This window comes from Chiloscyllium plagiosum, chromosome 38 (assembly GCF_004010195.1).
Source record: "Chiloscyllium plagiosum isolate BGI_BamShark_2017 chromosome 38, ASM401019v2, whole genome shotgun sequence".
Lineage (NCBI taxonomy): Eukaryota > Metazoa > Chordata > Chondrichthyes > Orectolobiformes > Hemiscylliidae > Chiloscyllium > Chiloscyllium plagiosum.
The window spans coordinates 14,657,654-14,678,181 of record NC_057747.1 but is presented as its reverse complement, the minus strand read 5'-3'; the positions used below and the strand labels follow the sequence as shown (position 1 = coordinate 14,678,181).

The window sequence follows — 20,528 nt, the reverse complement described above, 5'->3', positions numbered from 1 at the left end:
TCATGGGTGGGAATCATTAACTCACAGGATGACACGGTGGCTCACTGTTGCCTCACAGCACTAGGTTCGATTCAACACTTGGGCGACTGTCTCTGTGGATTTTGCACATTCTCCCCGCGATTACATGGGTTTCCTCCGGGTGCTCTAGTTTCCTCCCACAGTCCAAAGATGTGCAGGTTAGGTGGATTGGCCATGCTAAATTGCTCATAGTGTCCAGTGATGTGCAGACGAGGTGGGTTAGCCATGGGAAATGTAAGTTTACAGGGATAGGATGGGTTTGGGTGGGATGTTCTTCAGAGTGTCAATACGGATCTTATGGGCTGAAGGGCCTGCTTCCACATTGTAGGGATGCTATGATTGTTTTAGCAGACTAGAAAATAGCACAGTACCAAATAGGCAAATGATCAGGGGGAAATAGCACACATTTATAGCACATTGCTCCCCTCTGCTGCAGAGGATACTTTACATTTGCAGTTGGTACCCCCATCCAATACGTCATTTATGCCTTCATAAATATGCATTCGTAGGCTGTTCATCCATTTTCAAAGGTGAGGGGGGCTTGCATTGCGTGCTGAATTGATCCAATCTTCCACTGCCTCCAACATGACTCACAGCACCACACACATACACACTTTCCAGGAGGACACTTTTGCACAGTAATCTGCAGTGGTAACCCTTTTGCCTCCAGTCAGTTAGCCAAAACCAGAGCCAGTCACTCTACCGGCTGAGAGAGAATCAGCACAAATGGAGGCTCTACACTGCACCCTTTCTGATTTGTGTGGCTCAATTTTACAATGCCCACTCACCAACCGACTTATTAGGAGAGATCAGCAGCCAATATTTTAAGAAAAGCCTCAGGCAGCTGTCTTTGAATTTTTAATGATAGAATGGAGATGAGTACCCCATCTATTAACTTAGATTATTAACTGTGATCTGTGCTCAGGCATGTTCCTCGGGAATTAGGTAAGAATATATAATTACAGCTTTGGGGATACATTAACCCGGTGGTTTTGTTGCTGGACATCATCCAAATATAAACAAAATCCAAACATTCATATTTAAAGTTTTTTTTAATTGTTTCATGTTCATTCCCAGTTATATTATACTCCAGCAGCACACTTACTGACCACTTGGTTTCTAAACAACCTGTAATGTAAGGGACTCGTTAAACTAATTAATGAAAATGGTCAGTGTTGTTACGTAATTAGCACTTGTCAGAAACACCACTGTAATCGATACATGCAAGATTGTGGTTACATTCATGCTTTTGTCAATTATTGTGAGTGAAGCAAATGAGACTATTCATTGACACATCAGATTAACTCAACAGATTCAAACAATTTGATGTTAAAAACAGCAAACACTGGGAATACCCAGCAGGTCAAACTGATACTGTGAAGAGGGGAAAAAAAGTAGTTCATGTTTCAGTTCAACGATCTGGTGTTTTGACGGTCTCAAAGAACTCGAGACAGATTATCTCAAAGGCAAAACAGGCCCCCAGACTCAGAAACAAAGTTGTTTATCAATTGTGTTTGAGGAAAGCATTATCGATTTACTGAATTCTCACTTTGATTGTGAAATAACTTTATTTTTAACACTGCAGTATTACCTATCAAGAGTTTCTTCATTTCACTGAGAATTCCAGACAACAAAATATGACATATCTTAACCAAGTTAATTTACAGTAACTTGCTTCCCACCCTGATGGCTGCTGGATGAGTGTACTTGCAACCGCATTCACAAGGAAGCAATGTCCTCACCTTCTGCAACTCCAGAGGCTTTGTGTACTTCTGCCAGTAGGTGGAGAAGATGATCATTGCAATGTAGAGACAAGCCACTGGGATTGACTTCAAATTCAGAACAAGGGTATAAAAGCTCCCTCCGGTGGTCAGATCCGGATTGACAGACTGTAAGTTTTCCATGGCTGGTTGCTGAAAAACAAAGTGTACACAGAGTTAGGCACTATATAGAAGCTGCTTTCATGTACACTTTATGGGAAAATAATTTCAATACTCAAAAAGGTTATCAGCTCGTTTTTAAACTATTATTCTTGAGAACTCACTATTTACAAAATCAAACTTATCTCTGACCCCATCAGGACTTGCACTTAAGCAGTGCCTCTCTCAGACTTATTAGCCCAAAGTACTTTGCAGTCAAGAAAACATTTGCAAAATGTAGTCATGGTTATAAGGAAGGCAGTAGAAGGTGTAAAAAAAAATTCCAAAGTGGGGAATTGAAAATAGGGAACAAAAGGAGGGTTGAGTGAGAATGAGGAATCAGTATTAGCACAGAAATAGTCCTGGAGAAACTAATGTGACCAAAAGAAGAAAAATGTCCCGAACAACATAGGCTACATCCTAGGATTTTTAAAAAAAGATGCTTGTAAGAGATAGCATTTATATATTCAGGGGCAAGACAAGATCTGAAAATTAGTCGCTAAAGATAAAAAGGTCCAAATTATATTTCACCAAAGATTCATTGAATCATGGTGCTGTTAATGATGTGCAATGAACGCATAAAGACACTTCAATTATAGAAATATTTGTTTCCACTTTATTTACCTTCTGTATCAAGAATGCGAATAAATGCATTTGCGTTAGATCAACAAATGCTGACCTTAGCATTTCAAGATTTCAGCATTTAATCATCAGTATATCAGGAATTATGAACACTGAATTAATATTTAACACCAGACATAACCTTGAAAATGCATCCATAACTATGTGATCATTTGTTTGATGTCACCATGGCTTCAGTGGGACCATGAGTGGTATCCTGCTCCTTCTCTGCCTTTCTTCAAGCTTCCCTCAGGGTTACCAGCGTCCCTTTGACATTTCCCTCCTCTTCTAATTAATTTCTTCAATTTCTCCTTCCATTTTATGCTGGGACAAGGCAGACAGCAATACTGTGAGCCTGGTGTCTCTAGCTGAGGGGCAAAGTGAAGAAAGGCAAGGCAGAGGTGTTGGAGCAACCTGTGATCAAACTGAGTGAGTGATATGACGGGAAGCAAAGAGCCTGGTGATGCAGCCTGGTACAGTTCATGAGCTGGGTGCATCCCCCTGACCACACAGTGTCCTTGCTGCAGCATTGTCGTGAGAGTATGAGCAGCATGGTGGCTCAGTGTTTAGCACTGCTGCCTCACATCACCAGGGACCCAGGTTTGATTCCAGCCTTGGGCAACTATTTGTGTGCAGTTTGCACATACTCCCTGTGTCTGCGTGGGTTTCCTCCCACCGTCCAAAGATATGCCAGTTGGGTGGATTGGCTATGCCAAGTTGCCCATACTATTCAAGGACGTGTAGGTTAGGTGCATTCGTCAGGGATAAATGTAGAGTAATAGGGTAGGGGAATGAGTCTGAGTGGGTTACTCTTCGGAGGGTCGGTGCAGACTTGTTGGACCAAATGATTTGTTTTCACAGTGTAGGGATTCTATCATTTCTAAGAGTTGTCAGTGCAGCAGTGAAGAGCATAACCTCTTGTAAATGGATCAGAGATGAGCAATGAGGGTCCTTTGAGGCTACAAAACATTTCAGATACCAGTGTTTGTTGATGTGGGGTATGTGTGGCCAGTACCCATGGACCATGCCCTGAGATGTTGGTGCCTGGTTTCCAACATGCAACTCCTTTGGAGGAAGCAGTGAACTAACCTTTGTTTCTAATGTCTGTACTTGGCTATCTTTTCTCTCTTTAACAGTACTTAGCAACTGAAATAACTCCACAGAGACCAGCATCCTGTCACCAAGTCAGCCTTTATTTACACATGAACAGTCCTCGACACTGATCCTGCTTCCTTAGAGCCAGCTGTCAGAGTGAGCAGGATGTCTGACGCACCTTTTCTTATTTGTTAGCCAGGGCTCCCTGACTGGACCAGATTAACCGCCCCAATCAAGGAACGCATATTCTATTCTGACCTTGTTACAACTACTACAACAACCCCATTGATTCCTGGTCTCTCCTCTTGATCTAACCCAGTTATTTGTCTTTGTGTATCTTGGTGCCCAATTGCACATTTACTTTCCCAAGTCTCAGCTGCCAGTGCAGAAGGTGCAGCAGCTGATCCTCGGACAGACAGCAGACATAAAATTATAAGGAACGAATGACATGGACTGTGGGGGAAAATGTGGGAGATGTCCATCAAGGCCTATCTCAACATTGAGAGTAACTTGCTGCATTGTTTAGTCTAGCTCTGGGTAGAAAGGAGAGACTCTGGCTTTGCCAGCTAATAGGGATCATTGTTTGATAAACCTGAAGATCTTGTTTCATTAATATGCAGTATTCTATCGTACTAGGCAAAAAAGCAAGGCGCTGAGAATTCTTCACATGAAAGGCAGAGGGAGTACCTGGTGATGTCAGCTCACTCCAAAGGAGCTGCATGTTGGAAACCAGGCACCAACATCTCAGGGAATGGTCCATGGGTACTGGTCACACATACCCCACATCCACAACCACTGGCATGTGAAGTGTGGCAACCTCTAAGAACCCTTATGGCTCATCTCCTATCCACTTACAGGAGCTTATCCACTTCACTGCTACACTGTCAACTCCCAGTGCAATGCTGCAGCAAGGACACTGTGTGGTCAGGGGGACACACCCAGCTCATGGAGTGGACCAGGCTGCATCCCCATGCTCTTCGCTCCATGCCATAATCACTTAGTTTGAGCATACCTGGTTACTCTAGCACCTTTTTCTGCCTTGCCTTTCTGCACCAGGCTCACAATCCTGCTGTCTGCCTTGCTATTTAGCTCAAACATGAAGCCAGAAAGCTTGTCATAGCTGTCACCAGTACAGGAAGAAACAGAGCCTTCAGTCATGATGACCCAGCACAGTAGGTCAAACAGATTATCAGATACTGGTCCAGAGGCTGGAGCATGGCCAGTCAGACATTCAGGGTATTTGGAGTCAGGATCCTCTCCTCATAATGGGTGAGAAGCCATGTTGGGCTTCTGTCTTGATTCTATCTGACTATCTGCCTTGATTCTTTCTGCCTTATCATGGGCTGTTTTCCTCCTGGAATGGGAAAGATGTAGCTATGAAAATGGATGACATGGCTGTTACTTTTGTTTTAGGTGGTGACGTGGCCTGAGAGAGGGTGAGTAGACAGAGCGAGGGCGGGGGGGTGCAGTGGGGTGTGGGGGAATCAGTCAGGGTTAGTGAGAGAACAGGAGGGAAGATGCTGCAGGAAATAGAAACACAGGCAGTTACGCAGATTTCCAGCCAGTCGGGCTGACAAAAACCGCTAATCTCGGTTTCCAGAAAATGTCACAATTTTTCTCAGCCAGACTCAGCAAACCTCAAAACTGCCCAAGAAACATATTAATTTCAGAAAGTATTAATGAACTAACAGACTGATTTTATATTTAAAAGTTCCTGAAGGTTGGAATGAAAATTTGAAATGACGGAATTCCAAAATGTCAATTTCGGATGCACATCATTTGATAGAAATGTCTCATACCTGATCCACTGATTCAGATCTTCCACAATTCTCTAGATTCTAGAACAGTCCCTGTTAATTGGAAGCTAACAAATACAATTCCACTATTCAAGAAAGTAGAGACAGAGAAAATAAGAAACTGCACACCAGTCAGCCTGATGTCACTGTAGAAGGGAAATACTAGAATCCATTATTTAGGATATGGTAACAAGAAAATCGCAATGATTGCCAGGTACATAGGTTCATGAAATACACTGAAAGCAAATTACTGAAAATGTGAAATAAATCCAGAGTACGCAGCATGTCGTAATCTATTTCACTAGTGGGGGCATGTTGAACAATGTGACATTGTCTCCTTACTCTGTAGTTCTCATTTAACACCAAGATGCAAAGGAATGCCTTCTTCCAATACCAGGAATTCTCCACCCTAGAGAATTATGAAGATTAGATCACTGAATGTGTTTAAAGAGGAGGTAGACAGATTTTTGAAGTATCGGGAAGTTGACAGCTATGCTGAACTGGCTTTGAAACACTGAGTCATTGAGCCATTTAGCATGGAAACAGACCCTTCAGTATAACTGGTCCAGGCAAACCATGTTCCAAAATCAATCTAGTCCCATTTCCCTGCATTGGCCCATATCCTCCAAACCTTTCCTATTTATGTACTTATCCAAATATCTTTTAAATGTTGTAACAGTACCTGCAACCATCACTTCCTCTGGCAGTTCATTCCATGCACAAACAACCCTATGTATAATAGAGTTGTCCCTCAGGTCGCTTTAAAATCTTTCTTCTCTCACCTTTAAAATATACCCCTACTTTTGAACTTCCCCACTCTAGAGAAAGAACCCTTACTATTCACCTTGTCTATGCCCCTTGTGATTTTGTAAACCTTGATAAGGTAATTCCTCAAAGCCTGATTGCTCACCTCCCACACCCACCTCACTCCAGTGAAAAAGTAGCAGTCTTTCTAGCCTCTCCCTCATAACTCAAAGCCTCCATTCCCAGCAACATCTTGGTAAATCTTTTCTGAATCCTCTATAGTCTACCTGATGCCAATTTCAAAGAATTATGTACCTGAACTCCTAGGTCTCTCTGACAACACTACCCAGGGCCCTAACATTAATTGCCCTTGTTCACATTAACAAAATGCAATACCTCACATTTATCCAAATTAAACTCCATCTGCCACTCCTTAGCCCATTGACCCGATTGATTAAGATCTCTTTGTAATCTTAGAAAACTTTCTTCACTATCCACTATACCACCAATTTTAGTGTCATCCGCAAACCTACTATATTCTCATCCAAATCATTTATATTAATGCCAAATAAAATTGGACTCAGTACCAACCCCGAGGGAAGATCAGTCAGGATCTTGTTGTTTGGTGGGGCAGCTTGAAGGGTTGAATGGCTTTCTCTGCACCCAGTTCCTATGTTGTTATCCTGTGCTCAAGTTCACTTTTAGAATGTAACAGTCAAATGCACTCCCTTTCCCAATGCCTCAGCTGAAAATTGGCTGTGGGATTTTCTATTGTCTACCACAAACCTACTTTTGCAGGTCAGTATCCACAAGGGGATTCCTACAGTTTCACATGCCGCGGACAATTTGGATGTTGACACACCTCTGGAGCAGGTGAAACTTGAACCCAGGTCTCCCGGGCCAGAGACCGGAATTGCACAGGTAGTAAGATTGGTCTTATCAGCAATCATGTAAATAGAAACCGAGCAAGCTTAAACCTGAAATAGGGAATATCAAAGCCATCCTGTGGGATACTGGATACCCTGATTAAATTATTTGTCACTGTACATCACATAAATCCATGAACAGACCTCAAGATTTTGATCCTGAAAGAGCCCAGTCTACCTCCGATTACTCTGGAAGGATAAGGTATTGCAAATGTCTGAACAACAGAAAACTACTCCCCATGGACTTTCAGACACAGTCATTTGACTGAAGCACATTCAGTGTGTTTGAAAAGTGCTAACACATGGTGTAGGTACAATGTTGACATGGCACAGTGTTATACAGCAATACATCCACTGCTTTGACTGATCACTGGTGGCTACCCGTGACAAGCTAGCTTAATGTCTGCACTAAACAGCAAGGCAATATAAGAAGTACTGTGAGGATGTAAGCTCTGAATGGTATTGCTTAAAAAAAGGGCAAGAAATGCTGTGGGAATCCAAGTAACTGCAAAGTGAGTGAGTGAAATGAGATCAAGATCAGAGTCGTGAGACAGCTCCTGGCCCGAAACACGAGATGGGGACCTGCTTCTGCACAGAACAGCCTGTCAGCAGCTTCACAATGAAACATCAGTGAGTTCCAACCTGCTGTACTGAAGGAACTGAATTACATTACAGCATCTGCAGTCCTCACTTTCTCCTGAACTGCATCAGAAGTATGTTAGAGATGTGTCACAACGAAGTGGCAAGGCTGGTGCCTTTCTGATGCCATCCTTGTGGACGAAGAATGCAAGTGGTCACTGCCCACGAGATGTTGGGGACTAAAGAAGTAAGCAGCAAGCTGGAGCTGCCGAGCGTTAGACTAAGATGTCAGGAATTGTTGTCATCTAGGAACTCTCCAATGTCTGGAAAGAAACTACGTACAAATAAGGCATGGTAAGAGCATAAGGCAAAAGAGCAGAAGCAGGCCATTCAGCCCATCAAGTCTACTCCGTCATTCAATGAGATCATAGCCAACCTGATAATCTTCAATTCTACTTCCTTGCTTTTTTCCCCTAACTCCCGATCCCCTCATTGATTAAAAATGTTACTCTCGGCTCAAACATACTTAATGACCCAGCCTTGACAGTTCCTCTGTGGTAACAAATTCTACGATTCACGATCCTCAGAGAAGAAATTTCTCTTTACCTCTGTCTTAAAGGTGCAAACCATTATTCTGAGAATATGCCCTCAAGTTCTAGACTCTCCCACAAGGGAAAACAACCTTTCTGCATCTAACCATCAAATCCCCTAAAAAGCTTTTATGTTTCAACAAGGTTGCCTCTCATTCTTTTATATTCCAATGAGTATAGGTCTAACCTATTAAATCTCTCCTTAAATGGGTGACCCTCCATTCCTGATATCAGCCTCGTGAACCTTCTCTGGACTGTTCCAATGCCAGGATATCTTTCTTAAGATAAGAGGCTGAAAACTGTTCACAGTATTCCAGATGTGGTCAGAATACAGCCTTCTTTAGTTTTAGCAAAGCCTCTCTCCTTTTATAGACCATTCGTTTTGAAACAAAGGCCAATACTCCACTTTTCTTTTCTAGTTTGCACTGAACATTTTGCGATTCCTTTTTCTGTATTTAAATAAAATTCACGCTCCTTTATTCATTCTGCTAAAGTGCATAATCTCACATTTCCCCCACATGATAAGTAATAACAAGACGTTGATGAATACAAATTGGGGCAGCTTGGTGTCTCAGTGGTTACCACTGCTGCCTCACTACAGGCACTTGGGTTCCATTCCACCTTCAAGCCACTGTCTATGTTAGAGCTTGCACATTCTCCTCGTGTCTGCGTGGGTTTCCTCCAGGTGCTCTGGTTTCATCCCACAATCCAAAGATGTGCAGGGTTAGGTGGATTGGCCAGGCTAAATTGCCCATAGTGACAGGGGATATGCAACTAGGTGAATAGGCCATGGATTATAGGGAGAGGGTAAAGGGTTGGATCTGGGTGGGAGGGCTGATGTGGACTTGATGGGCCAAACGGCCTGCTTCCACACTGTAGGGATTCTATGATTTGTATACTTGCCGTACGCTATCAAGAGTTTCACCTCAACATTAAACCAATGGGTGGAAAATCTGTTTTCTTTTCCTTGGTACTGACAATGATTTTTTCTTTCTAATCTTGCCATTGCTTAAGTCAGCAGGGGGCTGGAAAGATTCAGCTCTCCCTCTTGTTCGCAAATCCTGTCAAACATTTTCAAGTTTAAAAAAAGGTTCCAGGTGTTCATTCCAGCATCAGATCTAAAAACCCGTTAGCAACATGTGGTTGTGCTGCAGCGATAAGACAAATAATTATCAATGCATTTCTAAAGGAAAATAATACACAGATGGCTAACTACATAGAATACCAGTAAAATACACAGAGGAGCTGTGTTATTTAATTCCATTTTTACACTTACACCGATGGAAGAATTATTGAAAGATAATTAAGCTCACTGGACTAGTACATTATAATGGCTTTTTAAAGATTTTCTCAGAGGCTTGCCATGTTAATTATAGTCACAGGTCATGCTACTTTGGATGAGGCCAATAATAAGGTGCCAGCAAAAGACACCAGTCCACATAAATCATGGGTAAAGAAATAGGTTAACATCTCATCTTCTTTTGATCAGAATGTACCACAGAGGTCAGACTGTTTACAACAGCTGCTAAAGAATGAACAAAATCCTGATGTGGAATAGCAGGGGTCATGGGGTTATCAGCAAAGGCGCAATCCACTAATGGATGTCCCTTGGCTGTAACTGCATGGGAACAAGTCAGCTATCCTGGGCTCTGAAAGCACGAGTAGGGGTTACTAGGGTCTGTTAGCAAACAAAGGGGAGTCCAAGGAAAGGTCATCCTGGCTTGGACTACCATGAGAGGCATGTGGTATGTTAGAATTTCATGCAGTTCTGGCCAGGTGTAGGTTAGGAGGCAGATAGTAGGAGAGAGTCCGACATTTTGCTGGTACTGGGGAGAGAAGGCCTGCCCTGGCAGTGACCTTGAGTATGAGGGTGAGCAGTCCTCAAGTCTTAACTCACCTAGAAACATCAAGTCCAATATCAGTGGAAGTTGGGGGCATCCAGGATTCAGCCTGCTGGGTAAATGATATGGAGCAGAAGATCCCAATCTGGTTGAAATAGCAGGAGCCATCAGATACTATCATTTGGGTTGGATTTCACACCTTCTGACAGGAGTGAAGGGGAGGAACTAGCATTCTCGTGTTTTGAGGACTGGGAGCCTGTTGTCAATCAGCTTGAGAGCAGAGGGAAGGGGAGAATTTAGGACAAGAGTCCCCTTTAGTGTATAGATGTACCCTCAAAAAAGAGGCAGACTTATCTTCAATCAGAATTTCAAGCCTAATATGCACTGCTAAAAAATATAAAGCAAACTGATGTTAGGACAGAAGTTTGGAAGTCTAGGCAAGAATTCTGAGCTCTTTCGACAGGGCAAAAGCATCTTCAAACTCTGACTGGACCATAGCTGGTCAGCAGGTGATGAGCTCTACAATTTAAATGGGTGGGATCGGGTTAAGGGGTCTAAGCTGGAAAGAAAAATCAGGCAGAGGGTGTGTGGAACAGAGGAGTACTGAATTACTGCAGCATTAGAAAAGCAGTTAAAGAAAATGGTCAGATTTGGTGTGCTAAATGAAAGCAGACCATCCTTTGTAATTTCAATGTGCCCCAGAGACAGAAAGTTTCTGCAACTAGATCATAAGCCTCAGCACAGAATGAAGTTCAAGACCCAGGCACTTAAGAGATGTCAGACCGTGGGAGCAACACTCTATTATCCCATTAATGACAAGTCGTTGAATCATAGAGTTATGTTGAACAATTGGATACAGACTGTTCTGATATAACGTGATAGTTCCATTCCCATGTGATCCCATGTTATAAGAAAATCGCCCAATAGCAGTACCATTTAAAGCAATGGGACTGGAATCGCATTAGAGCCAATACATGTCAGCAATGTTTACATTCTATAAATAACAGTCTAAATTCTTCAATCGCATTATAGACAATTCGCATTGAAGAAACATGCATGATAGCAGAACCAACTGTACATTAAACATTCTCTACATCAGTTACTGTAACATTTTCCTTTTGTTGCGATCAAGTGAAAAATGTCCTTTTCCTAAACAATATATTTCCAACACTTTAAAGTGTCCAAATTCTGAGTTTTTAATGTGGTAGATCTTACTCAAGTTTGTAGATACAATACAGTTCCCTGATCGGAAATCTCCTGACTCTGATAAGTCAACTGAGTGATCTAGATTAAGCCAATCTGTAAATATTTTTTTGTTTGCTGATAGACAGCATGCTTTGATCAAAAGGGTGAAAGAATATATTCACCTCTCAGCTTCATCATTTTATTGAAAATTTGATTCAAGATTCTAGTCTCCCTCCTATACAAAGGATGTTGTGAAACTTGAAAGGATTCAGAGATGATTGACAAGGATGTTGCCAGGTTTGGAGGGTTTGAGCTATAGGGAGAGGCTGAATAGGCTTGGGCTATTTCCCCTGGAACGTCAGAGGCTATGGGGTGACCCTATAGTGGTGTATAAAATCATGAGGGGCATGAATAGGATAAATAGACAAGGTTTTTTTCCCCCAGAGTGGGGGAGTCCAGAACTAGAGGGCACAGGTTTACGGTGAGAGGGGCAAAAGGGACCTAAGGGCAACTTTTTCACGCAGAGGGTGGTGCTTGTCTGGAATGAGCTGCCAGAGGAAGTGGTGGAGGCTGGTACAATTACAACATTTAAAAGGCACCTGGATAGGTATATGAATAGGAAGGTTTAGACAGAAAAGAGTCAATTGCTGGCAAATGGGACTAGATTAATTTAGAATATCTGGTCAGCATGGATGAGTTGGACTGAAGGGTCTGTTTCAGTGCTGCACATCTGTATGACTATGACTCTAAGAGTGGCAACATTTTGTGAAATAATTTTATGCATTTTTTTTTCTCTGTAGCTGTGTTTAGTGATGTCAGACAAGTAATGGCTGAAGGTCACAAGAAAAATCTAAGTACAATACAAATTACTGCTCTGACAGCAGTGCTCTGCAGCCCTAACAGCAGATCCTTGCTTTCTTAGATCAGCTTAATATTTACTCACTGTGTTTGAAATTTAGCAAGTGGAATGTTAACTTGTGTGGGAGCAGCCAATGAAATTCCAACCTCCAGTTGGAGTGCAGTCTCTTGACAAGTACTGGAATGGGTTATAGGAAACCAGCTATTATAGATCCAGCATCTTATCTTGCTGCATTCACCACTCCACCGCCCTAGAATGCAACATTTTCCATCACAGCACTTGTCCAACAAATTATCATAGATTCCCTATAGTGTGGAAACAGGCCATTCAGCCCGTGGGGTCCACTGACCCTCCAAACAGCATCCCACCGAGACCAAACCCACTACCCTTTCCTTGTATTTCCCATGGCTAAACCACTTAGCCTACACATCTCTGCACGTGATGCACAATTTCCCTAGGCCAATCCACCTACCCCACACATTTTTGGACAGTGGGAGTAAAACAGAGTTCTTGGAGGAAGCCCACGCAGTCACGGGAAGAATGTGCAAACTCCACACAGACAATCATCCGAGGGTGGAATTTAGTCCAGGTCCCTGGTGCTGTGAGGCAGCAATGCTAACCACTAAGCCACTGTGCCACCCAAGCACGATTTTAAAGAACAACTTCTCCTGATTTCATGAATAGTATACAAAGAGCTCTTTGGTTTTGCTTTTTGATGTGTTTATAACTTCAGGAATGCTTTTATTTCTATCCAAGTCTTGGTAAAAGGCTTTGAGAGGATTCAGTATTACAAAACAAAATACACTACAAAATGATCATTTCATTACAGAAATATAAAGTCAAGACTTAATATATTTATCTTGAGATTTACTTAGGTTCTAAGCAAAAGGTAAATCTCTATCATAATGCTTTTTAACATTTTCACAATGGTAGCCAATTCTCAAACCCTTGTGTTTTGTGAGATTAAGGAACCAAGCCATACAAAAATCAGGTGGGGAAAAGCTATTAGTTTAAACTCAGAAGGGGGTAAGAGATAGTCATCTAACTTTGGGCATGGTAGCACAATGGTTACTACACCCACCACAGCAGCTGGGGAATTAAAGTTCAGTTAACTACAATGGAATAAAGAAAAATGCCCCTTGGGCAACACTTGATTAATCAAGATGTGGAGGAGCCGGTGTTGGAGTGGGGTGGACAAAGTTAAAAATCACAACACCAGGTTATAATCCAACATGTTTATTTGCTAGTACTGGCTTTCAAAGCTATGCTCCTTCATCAGGTAGCTGTGGAGCAGGACCATAAGACACAGAATTTATAGCAAAAGATTACAGTGTCATGCAACTGAAATTATATATTGAACAAACCTAGATTGCTGTTGAGTCTTTCACCTTTTAGAATGGGTTGCAGGTTTTGGTTCATTAATATGGCAAATTCCAGAATTTCTTTTAAGTCACATTCTCAAGATAAGTTAAGGTTTTCTAAAAGAAGATGACATTTCAGTTCAGACAATGCATTAAAAGTGCGAGGTTAGAGTCTGTTTGTATCCTAATCTTGAGTCAGACTGGTTCTATTTCCAAAGTGGAATCCATAAAATATTACATGGATTGACTGACTACAAACTGTGCACTTTTTGAGCAAAATACAATGTATCTGCAAATACAATATGTCTGTGTGCGCGTGCACGAGGCAGTGAGTATGCGCGAGTGCATGTGAGAGATTGTGTGTTTGTGTGCATGCTAGGTATAGAGAGAGAGAGTGAGTGAGAGTGTGTGTGTGTGTGTGTGTGTGTGTGTGTGTATATATGTGTGCTTGCGCACAAGAGAGAGATGGAGTATAAGCGCGTGAGAGGGGTATGCGAGGCTGAGTGTTGGGCGTATAGGAGTGTGTGTTTGAGAGAGAGTCTGCATGAGTGTGAGAGAGAGAGATCGAGAGAGACTAGTGTAGTGGGGGCACCTGTAGTGTGACATGAACCCAAGGTCCTGGCTGAGGCCACCCTCATGGGTACCAAACTTAGCTATCAGCCTCTGCTCAACCACTCTGTGTTGTTGCGTATCCTGAAGTCCACCTTGGAGGATGGTCACCCGAACATCTGAGACTGAATGTCCCTGACCACTGAAGTGTTCAACGACTTGGAGAGAACGCCACTATCTGGCGACTGTTGCACGGTGTCCATTCATCCATTGTCACAGCTTCTGCTTGGTTCACCAATGTACTATGCCTCGGAGCATCCATGCCTGCAGCATACGAGATAGACAACGTTAGCTGAATCACACAAGTACTTGCTGTGTACATGGTGGGTGGTGTCCCCATGTGTAATGGTGGTATCCATGTCAACACTCTGACACATCTTGCAGGGGTTGCCTGGTGTTGTGGTCAATGTTGTCCTGAAGGCTGTGCAGTTTGCTGCGAATAATGGTCTGTTTAAGGTTTAGCAGTTGTTTAAAGGTGAGAAGCAGAGGCATAGAGAACGTTTTGGTGAGATCCTCATCGAAAATGTATTGCAGGCTGCGAGAACGTGGCATAGTTTCTCCGCACCCAGGAAGTACTGGGATTGCATCCAGTGTCTGTCTCCTGAGGAGGTCATTACGGTTTCTCGCTGTGGCACGTCAGAACTGGTGACCTCATACACATGCTCTCTCTTTCATACACACACATACACCCCCACACTCCCACCCATGCACACACCCTCTCACAGGCTTATACTCCACCACACACACACACACACACACTTTACCAAGCACGCACACATGCACATACAAATTTGCATTTCCAGAATTATATTTGCAGATACATTCTATTTTGGTCAAAAAGCACACAATCTGCAGGCAGTCAATCCACGTAATATTTTATAAATTCCACTTTGGAAATAGAACCAATCTGACTCAAGATTGGGACACAGACAGACTCTAACCTCACATCTTTAACACATTATCACCTTTTTTTCTTATAAAACCTTAAGCTATCTTGAGAATGTGACTTAAGAGTAGTTCTAGGATTTACATATTAATGAACAGAAACCTGCAACCCATTCTAAAAGATGGGAGACTTGAACAGCAATCTGTTTGACCAATATATCATTTCAGTTGCATGACACTGTAATCTTTTGCTATAAATTCTGTGTCATATGGCCCTACTCTACGGCTACCTGATGAAAGAATAGCGCTCCGAAAGCTAGTACTTCCAAATAAACCTGTTGGAATATAATCTGGTGTTGTGTGATTTTTAACTTTAATTAATCAAGCAACCCAAATTAGCAGCTTAACTCTTGCTATGACACTTGGGACATCCCAAAGCACCTCACAGTCCCCGGCTTACTTTCCAAGTAGATGTAATAATTACGTAAATCATTTTGGTAATTTACTTTGGACATACTGATGACCTTGTGGCACAGCGGTAATGTCCCTACTTCTCGGCTAGAAGGTCCATTTATCAGCCATTCTTGGAAGCAGAATAGCAAATAAGAGATGTGCCATAGTAGTAAGAATTGTCTTTGAACATTGTTAGCTGAACATTAAGTGGACCTTCATGGAAACTTATGCATGGCTTCTACAAAGTTTTGTTTTGTAGAAACTCATCCTTTGACAGGAATATTCAAAAAGTTTGGACAAAAACAATTAATTAAAATCACTAATTCAAGTGTTTACTCAGACCAGGATAAAAATTGAATATTCAACATCTTAATTATTTCAGTTAAGATGTCAGTGAAAATTGATTCATCGTGTCAACACTCGCTGGAACAAATGGGATGCATCAAATGGGGCAAGCAGCAGTGAGAATGTGGTGAGGAGCGGAGACCTTCAAGCTCATTTCCAAGTAAGTAAACTTGCAACAGATGCCGAAAAGAGTAAGAATCTAAATAGGGGAGGGGAACAAAAGGGATCTGGGTGTAAATACTTAAATCACTAAAGTGGCAAGAGAGATTTACAAGGTCATTTACAAAATTCATGCTGGATTTTATTTCAAGAGTAGTGGTTCTCTCCTCAGAATTCTTTGTCCAGGGGCCATTTAGTTGGAACCACATTTAGCCAGCTCGTCGTTTTCATTTCAGCCCCAAATCTCAACATTATGTTGTTAGGTATGGCAGCAAGTTCCTGAATGACGGGACCAGAGTTCTAGCCTGTTCACCCATAAGGCCACCAGTCGTCCACTGACCACAACTTGAGAACCACTGTTCTAAAGGGGATGAAATTGAAATGAATGTAAGTCAAACTTGCTTTGCATTATGGCTAGACCAAACTGGAAATACAATTCCAATTGTTAAATTATTTTTTAAAATGCACTGGAAAGGGGACAGAGAAGATTGATGAGGATGATAGCAGAAATAAGACTATGCCAATTAGGAGAGAACGGACATTCGCTTGAAAAGAGAATGTTAAGAAATGGCCTTAATAAGGTTTTAAAATAATAAAAAGTTTGGATAGAGTATACACAAACTAACTATTTCTCATTTATGGGAAATAGCTTATGAAGTTATGAAACTAGAAGCCATTAATTTAAAGATAGACACAGGTAAATTAAATTGAGAATGCAGAAGAAACATTCCTTACCCAGAAAGCAACAAGGATTGCTGCTACAATTTCCACAAGTTGAAGAGAATAAATGCATTTAAAGGACGATTAAATAAAAGACGTAGGGAGGTGGATTGAGTGGGACATTAGATCAGCAACGATTTAATTGGCCAACACGGAAAATTGTCCGGCTGTGTCCAGTCCACAAAAGACAGGTCAAATCCATCCCATCCTTTACCACCCCAGGAGTATACTTTGGATCACCAACCAAGTAATGGAAAGAGCTGTTGATAGTGCAATCAAGCAGCATTTGCTCAGCGATAACCTGTTCATGTATGCTCAGTTTGGGGTCAACCGGGCCATTCAGCTCCTAACCTCATTGCTTTGGTGCAAACGTGGACAAAGAGAGATTTTTTCCGAAGGTGAGGTGAAAGTGAAAGCCCTTGACATTAAGGCAGCATGTAACCAGGTATGGCATTAAGGAGCCCGAGCAAAGCTGGAGTCAATGGGAGTCGGAAAGAAATCCCTCCATTGGCAAGAGTCATATCTGGCCCAAAGGATGATAATTGTGGTTGTGCAGGTCAACCATCACAGTCAGAGTATTGCAGCAGTAGTTTGTCAGGGAGGTGTCCTGAGCACCCCCCCACACTCCCCCCTTCCCCACCTTCCCCCCACCCCCCCCCCCCACACACAGTCTTCAACTGCTTCATCAGTGATCTTCCCTCCAAGTAAGGCTGTTCACAGATGACTAGACAACATTCACAACTCCTCAGACAATGAAGCAATCTGTGAGAATATGCAACAACATTCAAGTCTGGGCAAATGACATTTGAGCCACACAAATGATAAGCTCTGATTATCATCAACATGAGAGAATCCAAACATAACCCCTCAATATTCAACATTGTCATTGAATCCCTCACCGTCAACATCCTGGGTATTACCATTCACCAGAAGCTGAATTGGACCAACCACAGAAATATCTTGGCCACAGGAACAGGTTGGAAACTGGTCATTCTGCTGAGAGTAACACATCTTTACTCTCCAGAGTTTGTCCACCAGCTACAAAGCACAAGTCGTGATAGAATGTTATCCACTAGCTCTAGAGATACTCAAGATGCAATTGAGGATAAAGTATTCTGCCTCATCAAGACTCCAACCACCATGTTACACATGTAAACATGCATTATCTTCCATCACCTAGACATTAATACTGTCATCCATTTTGATTATTTCCCAACCTCACCAACATCTTGTTTGTGCCTTGTTGGCTTTGTTCTTCGCTGAGCTAGCCTATTTTCTTCAATCTTTGGCCAACAGGTCCAAGGCTCTTGTGGCTTTGTGATTGAGAGCAAGATCTGCAGATGAATGAACAAGCTCCACCACAGCACCTTGCAACAGGACACTTAGGGAGATTTAAAAGGATTGGGATTGTCATTCCCAGAGTCATAACCAATGTTAAATATTCCAAAAGTACACAAAGATTCTCCAATTTACCTATGTTTTAGACTCAGCTTGACATAAAGCACAGGCCAAGTTTCTGCACCAAGAGCAAAGGCAGTGTTGTCCACTTGGTGGCAGAGTTAAGGACACTTGTAGCACTGCACTGCTGCCTCACAACACCAGGGACTCCGGTTTGATTAGCAATGCTAAATTGCCCACAGTGTTCAGGGATGTGCCAAAACTTACAATGAGGTGGACTGTACCATACATGCAGCCCAACAGAACAGAGAGATGACCTGATTGCAGAATCTTCAAGGCAAGAGCGGGATGACTCAGTAGTGTCCAGTCTTCAACTCTGGAACATTGCACTGCTGCGTGAAAACATGTTTGACTATATTGATTATAGAATGGATTTGGTCACACTTGTTTGGAGACAGCGAATAAGTCGAAAAACATTGCCTAGTTTTTCTGGAACTAACCACCAACACTTTCTTAAAGCTTTTTGCTGTAAATCATCTCAGCTTTGTAATATGTGGACAAACTGAAAAGATGTTATTCATATATTTAGACCGCTTTACCATGTTTTCATTTGGGGTTTTTTTTGGCAGAGTGCGGTTGGAAGTAAAGAGGTCATATAGGGGCCTCCCCAGCAAACTTGAAGCTCCATTTAACTGAAATTTATGGGCAGATCTCCTGTGATTTCACTCATCGTGAATTTAAGTAAATTAAGAAAGATTGGGGGTTAGATACACGGTTCAAAGATCAATATAGGCCAAATGGATTTCAATCCACAGGGCACAAACCTTGAAGAAGTTTTCCTCCTCTCTCTACAAGAATCTCAGTGAGTCTCTCTCTCTCACTGCAACCCCCAGGTCATCTCCTCTGCCCTGAAGCTCTTCAACGATGTCCTGAAACAGATTCGCTACCACAGCCACATTTGCTTTCTCAGTGCCTGCTTCCATAACCAACTCATCCCACACAGACTCCGGACCACCTTTAAACCAGCAGAGTTCGGAACCGAACAGGACAAACAGTACAGACTACAGATTCAAAAACACCAGCAACAGTTCTCCTTCAAGATCCTCCGCTCCACGCTTGCAACAATGTGCCAGCACCTAACCTCTCTACAGTCAGCCCTGCCTCAGCTGAGGGCCACACTCTCTCAGGATTGCAAAGGACCCCTTCTGTACTATATTCTCAGAAGAATTCATACTCTCAATAAACAGTATTTCAACACCATCTCAAACACCAGAAACTATAAGTACAACAAACTTTTATCTACCCACCTCCATAACCAGCACTCCTCAAACATTCTAGAAGATTCCCCCGGCCTCTGGAACTACTCAGATGCCATTAACCATGCGGCTGCTGCAGCTACCATCCCCATGGTGATGGATGACGTTACTTCTGCCCCCATCATGGCCGCTTCCACAGCCACTTCCACCCCTCACAATTCCTCATGCACCACACGTAACATCACGTCTGCCCCTCACATCATCGCTGATGCCACACGCTCAGTGACTTCCGCCCCCACTACTGCCATGTTCGCCACCACTTCCGCCCCCACCAAGGCCACTCATCTGCATTCTGCTGACACGCCCCCCACAGATCCCAAGAACCATGAGGGAAACACCACCCCTGCTCAAGACTCCACCCCCATTCTCCCTAACACCATGCCCACTCCAGTTACAAGCCTCAACCCCACTCCCAGCTCCATACCTACACCAGGTCCTAGCTCCCAGCCTGGCCGAGCGTTCACCATTCCCCCTGACCTCCCCCTCACTGAGGACAAGCGATCAGTCCTCAGCAGAGGCCTCACCTTTATCCCCCTCCATCCACACATCAATGAATTTAATACACGCCGTGACGTCGAACATTTCTTCCGCTGCCTCCACCTCCGAGCTTACTTTTACAATCAAGACTCCCGCCTCCAACACACTCCATTTACCTGGACACCCCGCGCTGGCCTATTACCTGCCCTCGATCTCTTCATTTCCAACTGTCGCTGAGACATTAACCGCCTCAACCTATCTACCCCCCTCCCCCAATCTAACCTCTCACCCTCACAACACACAGCTCTCCACTCGCTCTGCTCCATAAGACCATAAGACATAGGAGCGGAAGGAAGGCCATTCGGCCCATCAAGTCCACTCCGCCATTCAATCATGGCTGATGGGCATTTCAACTCCACTTACCCGCATTCTCCCTGTAGCCCTTAATTCCTTGTGACATCAAGAATTTATCAATTTCTGCCTTGAAGACATTTAGCGTCCCATCCTGCACTGCACTCTGTGGCAATGAATTCCACAGGCCCACCACTCTCTGGCTGAAGAAATATCCCCGCATTTCTGGTCTGAATTTACCCCCTCTAATTCTAAGGCTGTGTCCACGGGTCCTATCTCCT

General features: G+C 42.9%; 1 protein-coding gene across 1 annotated transcript in view; it reads right to left on the bottom strand.

Annotated features, from left to right (window-relative positions):
* LOC122541857 (elongation of very long chain fatty acids protein 5-like) overlaps window positions 1-20,528 on the bottom strand; it is a 39,527-nt gene that overhangs the window by 13,216 nt on the left and 5,783 nt on the right. The window contains exon 2 of the mRNA XM_043678931.1: window positions 1,761-1,931. Coding sequence (XP_043534866.1) covers window positions 1,761-1,922 — 162 coding nt within the window. The 5' untranslated portion in view covers window positions 1,923-1,931. The remainder of the gene's footprint in view (window positions 1-1,760; window positions 1,932-20,528) is intronic.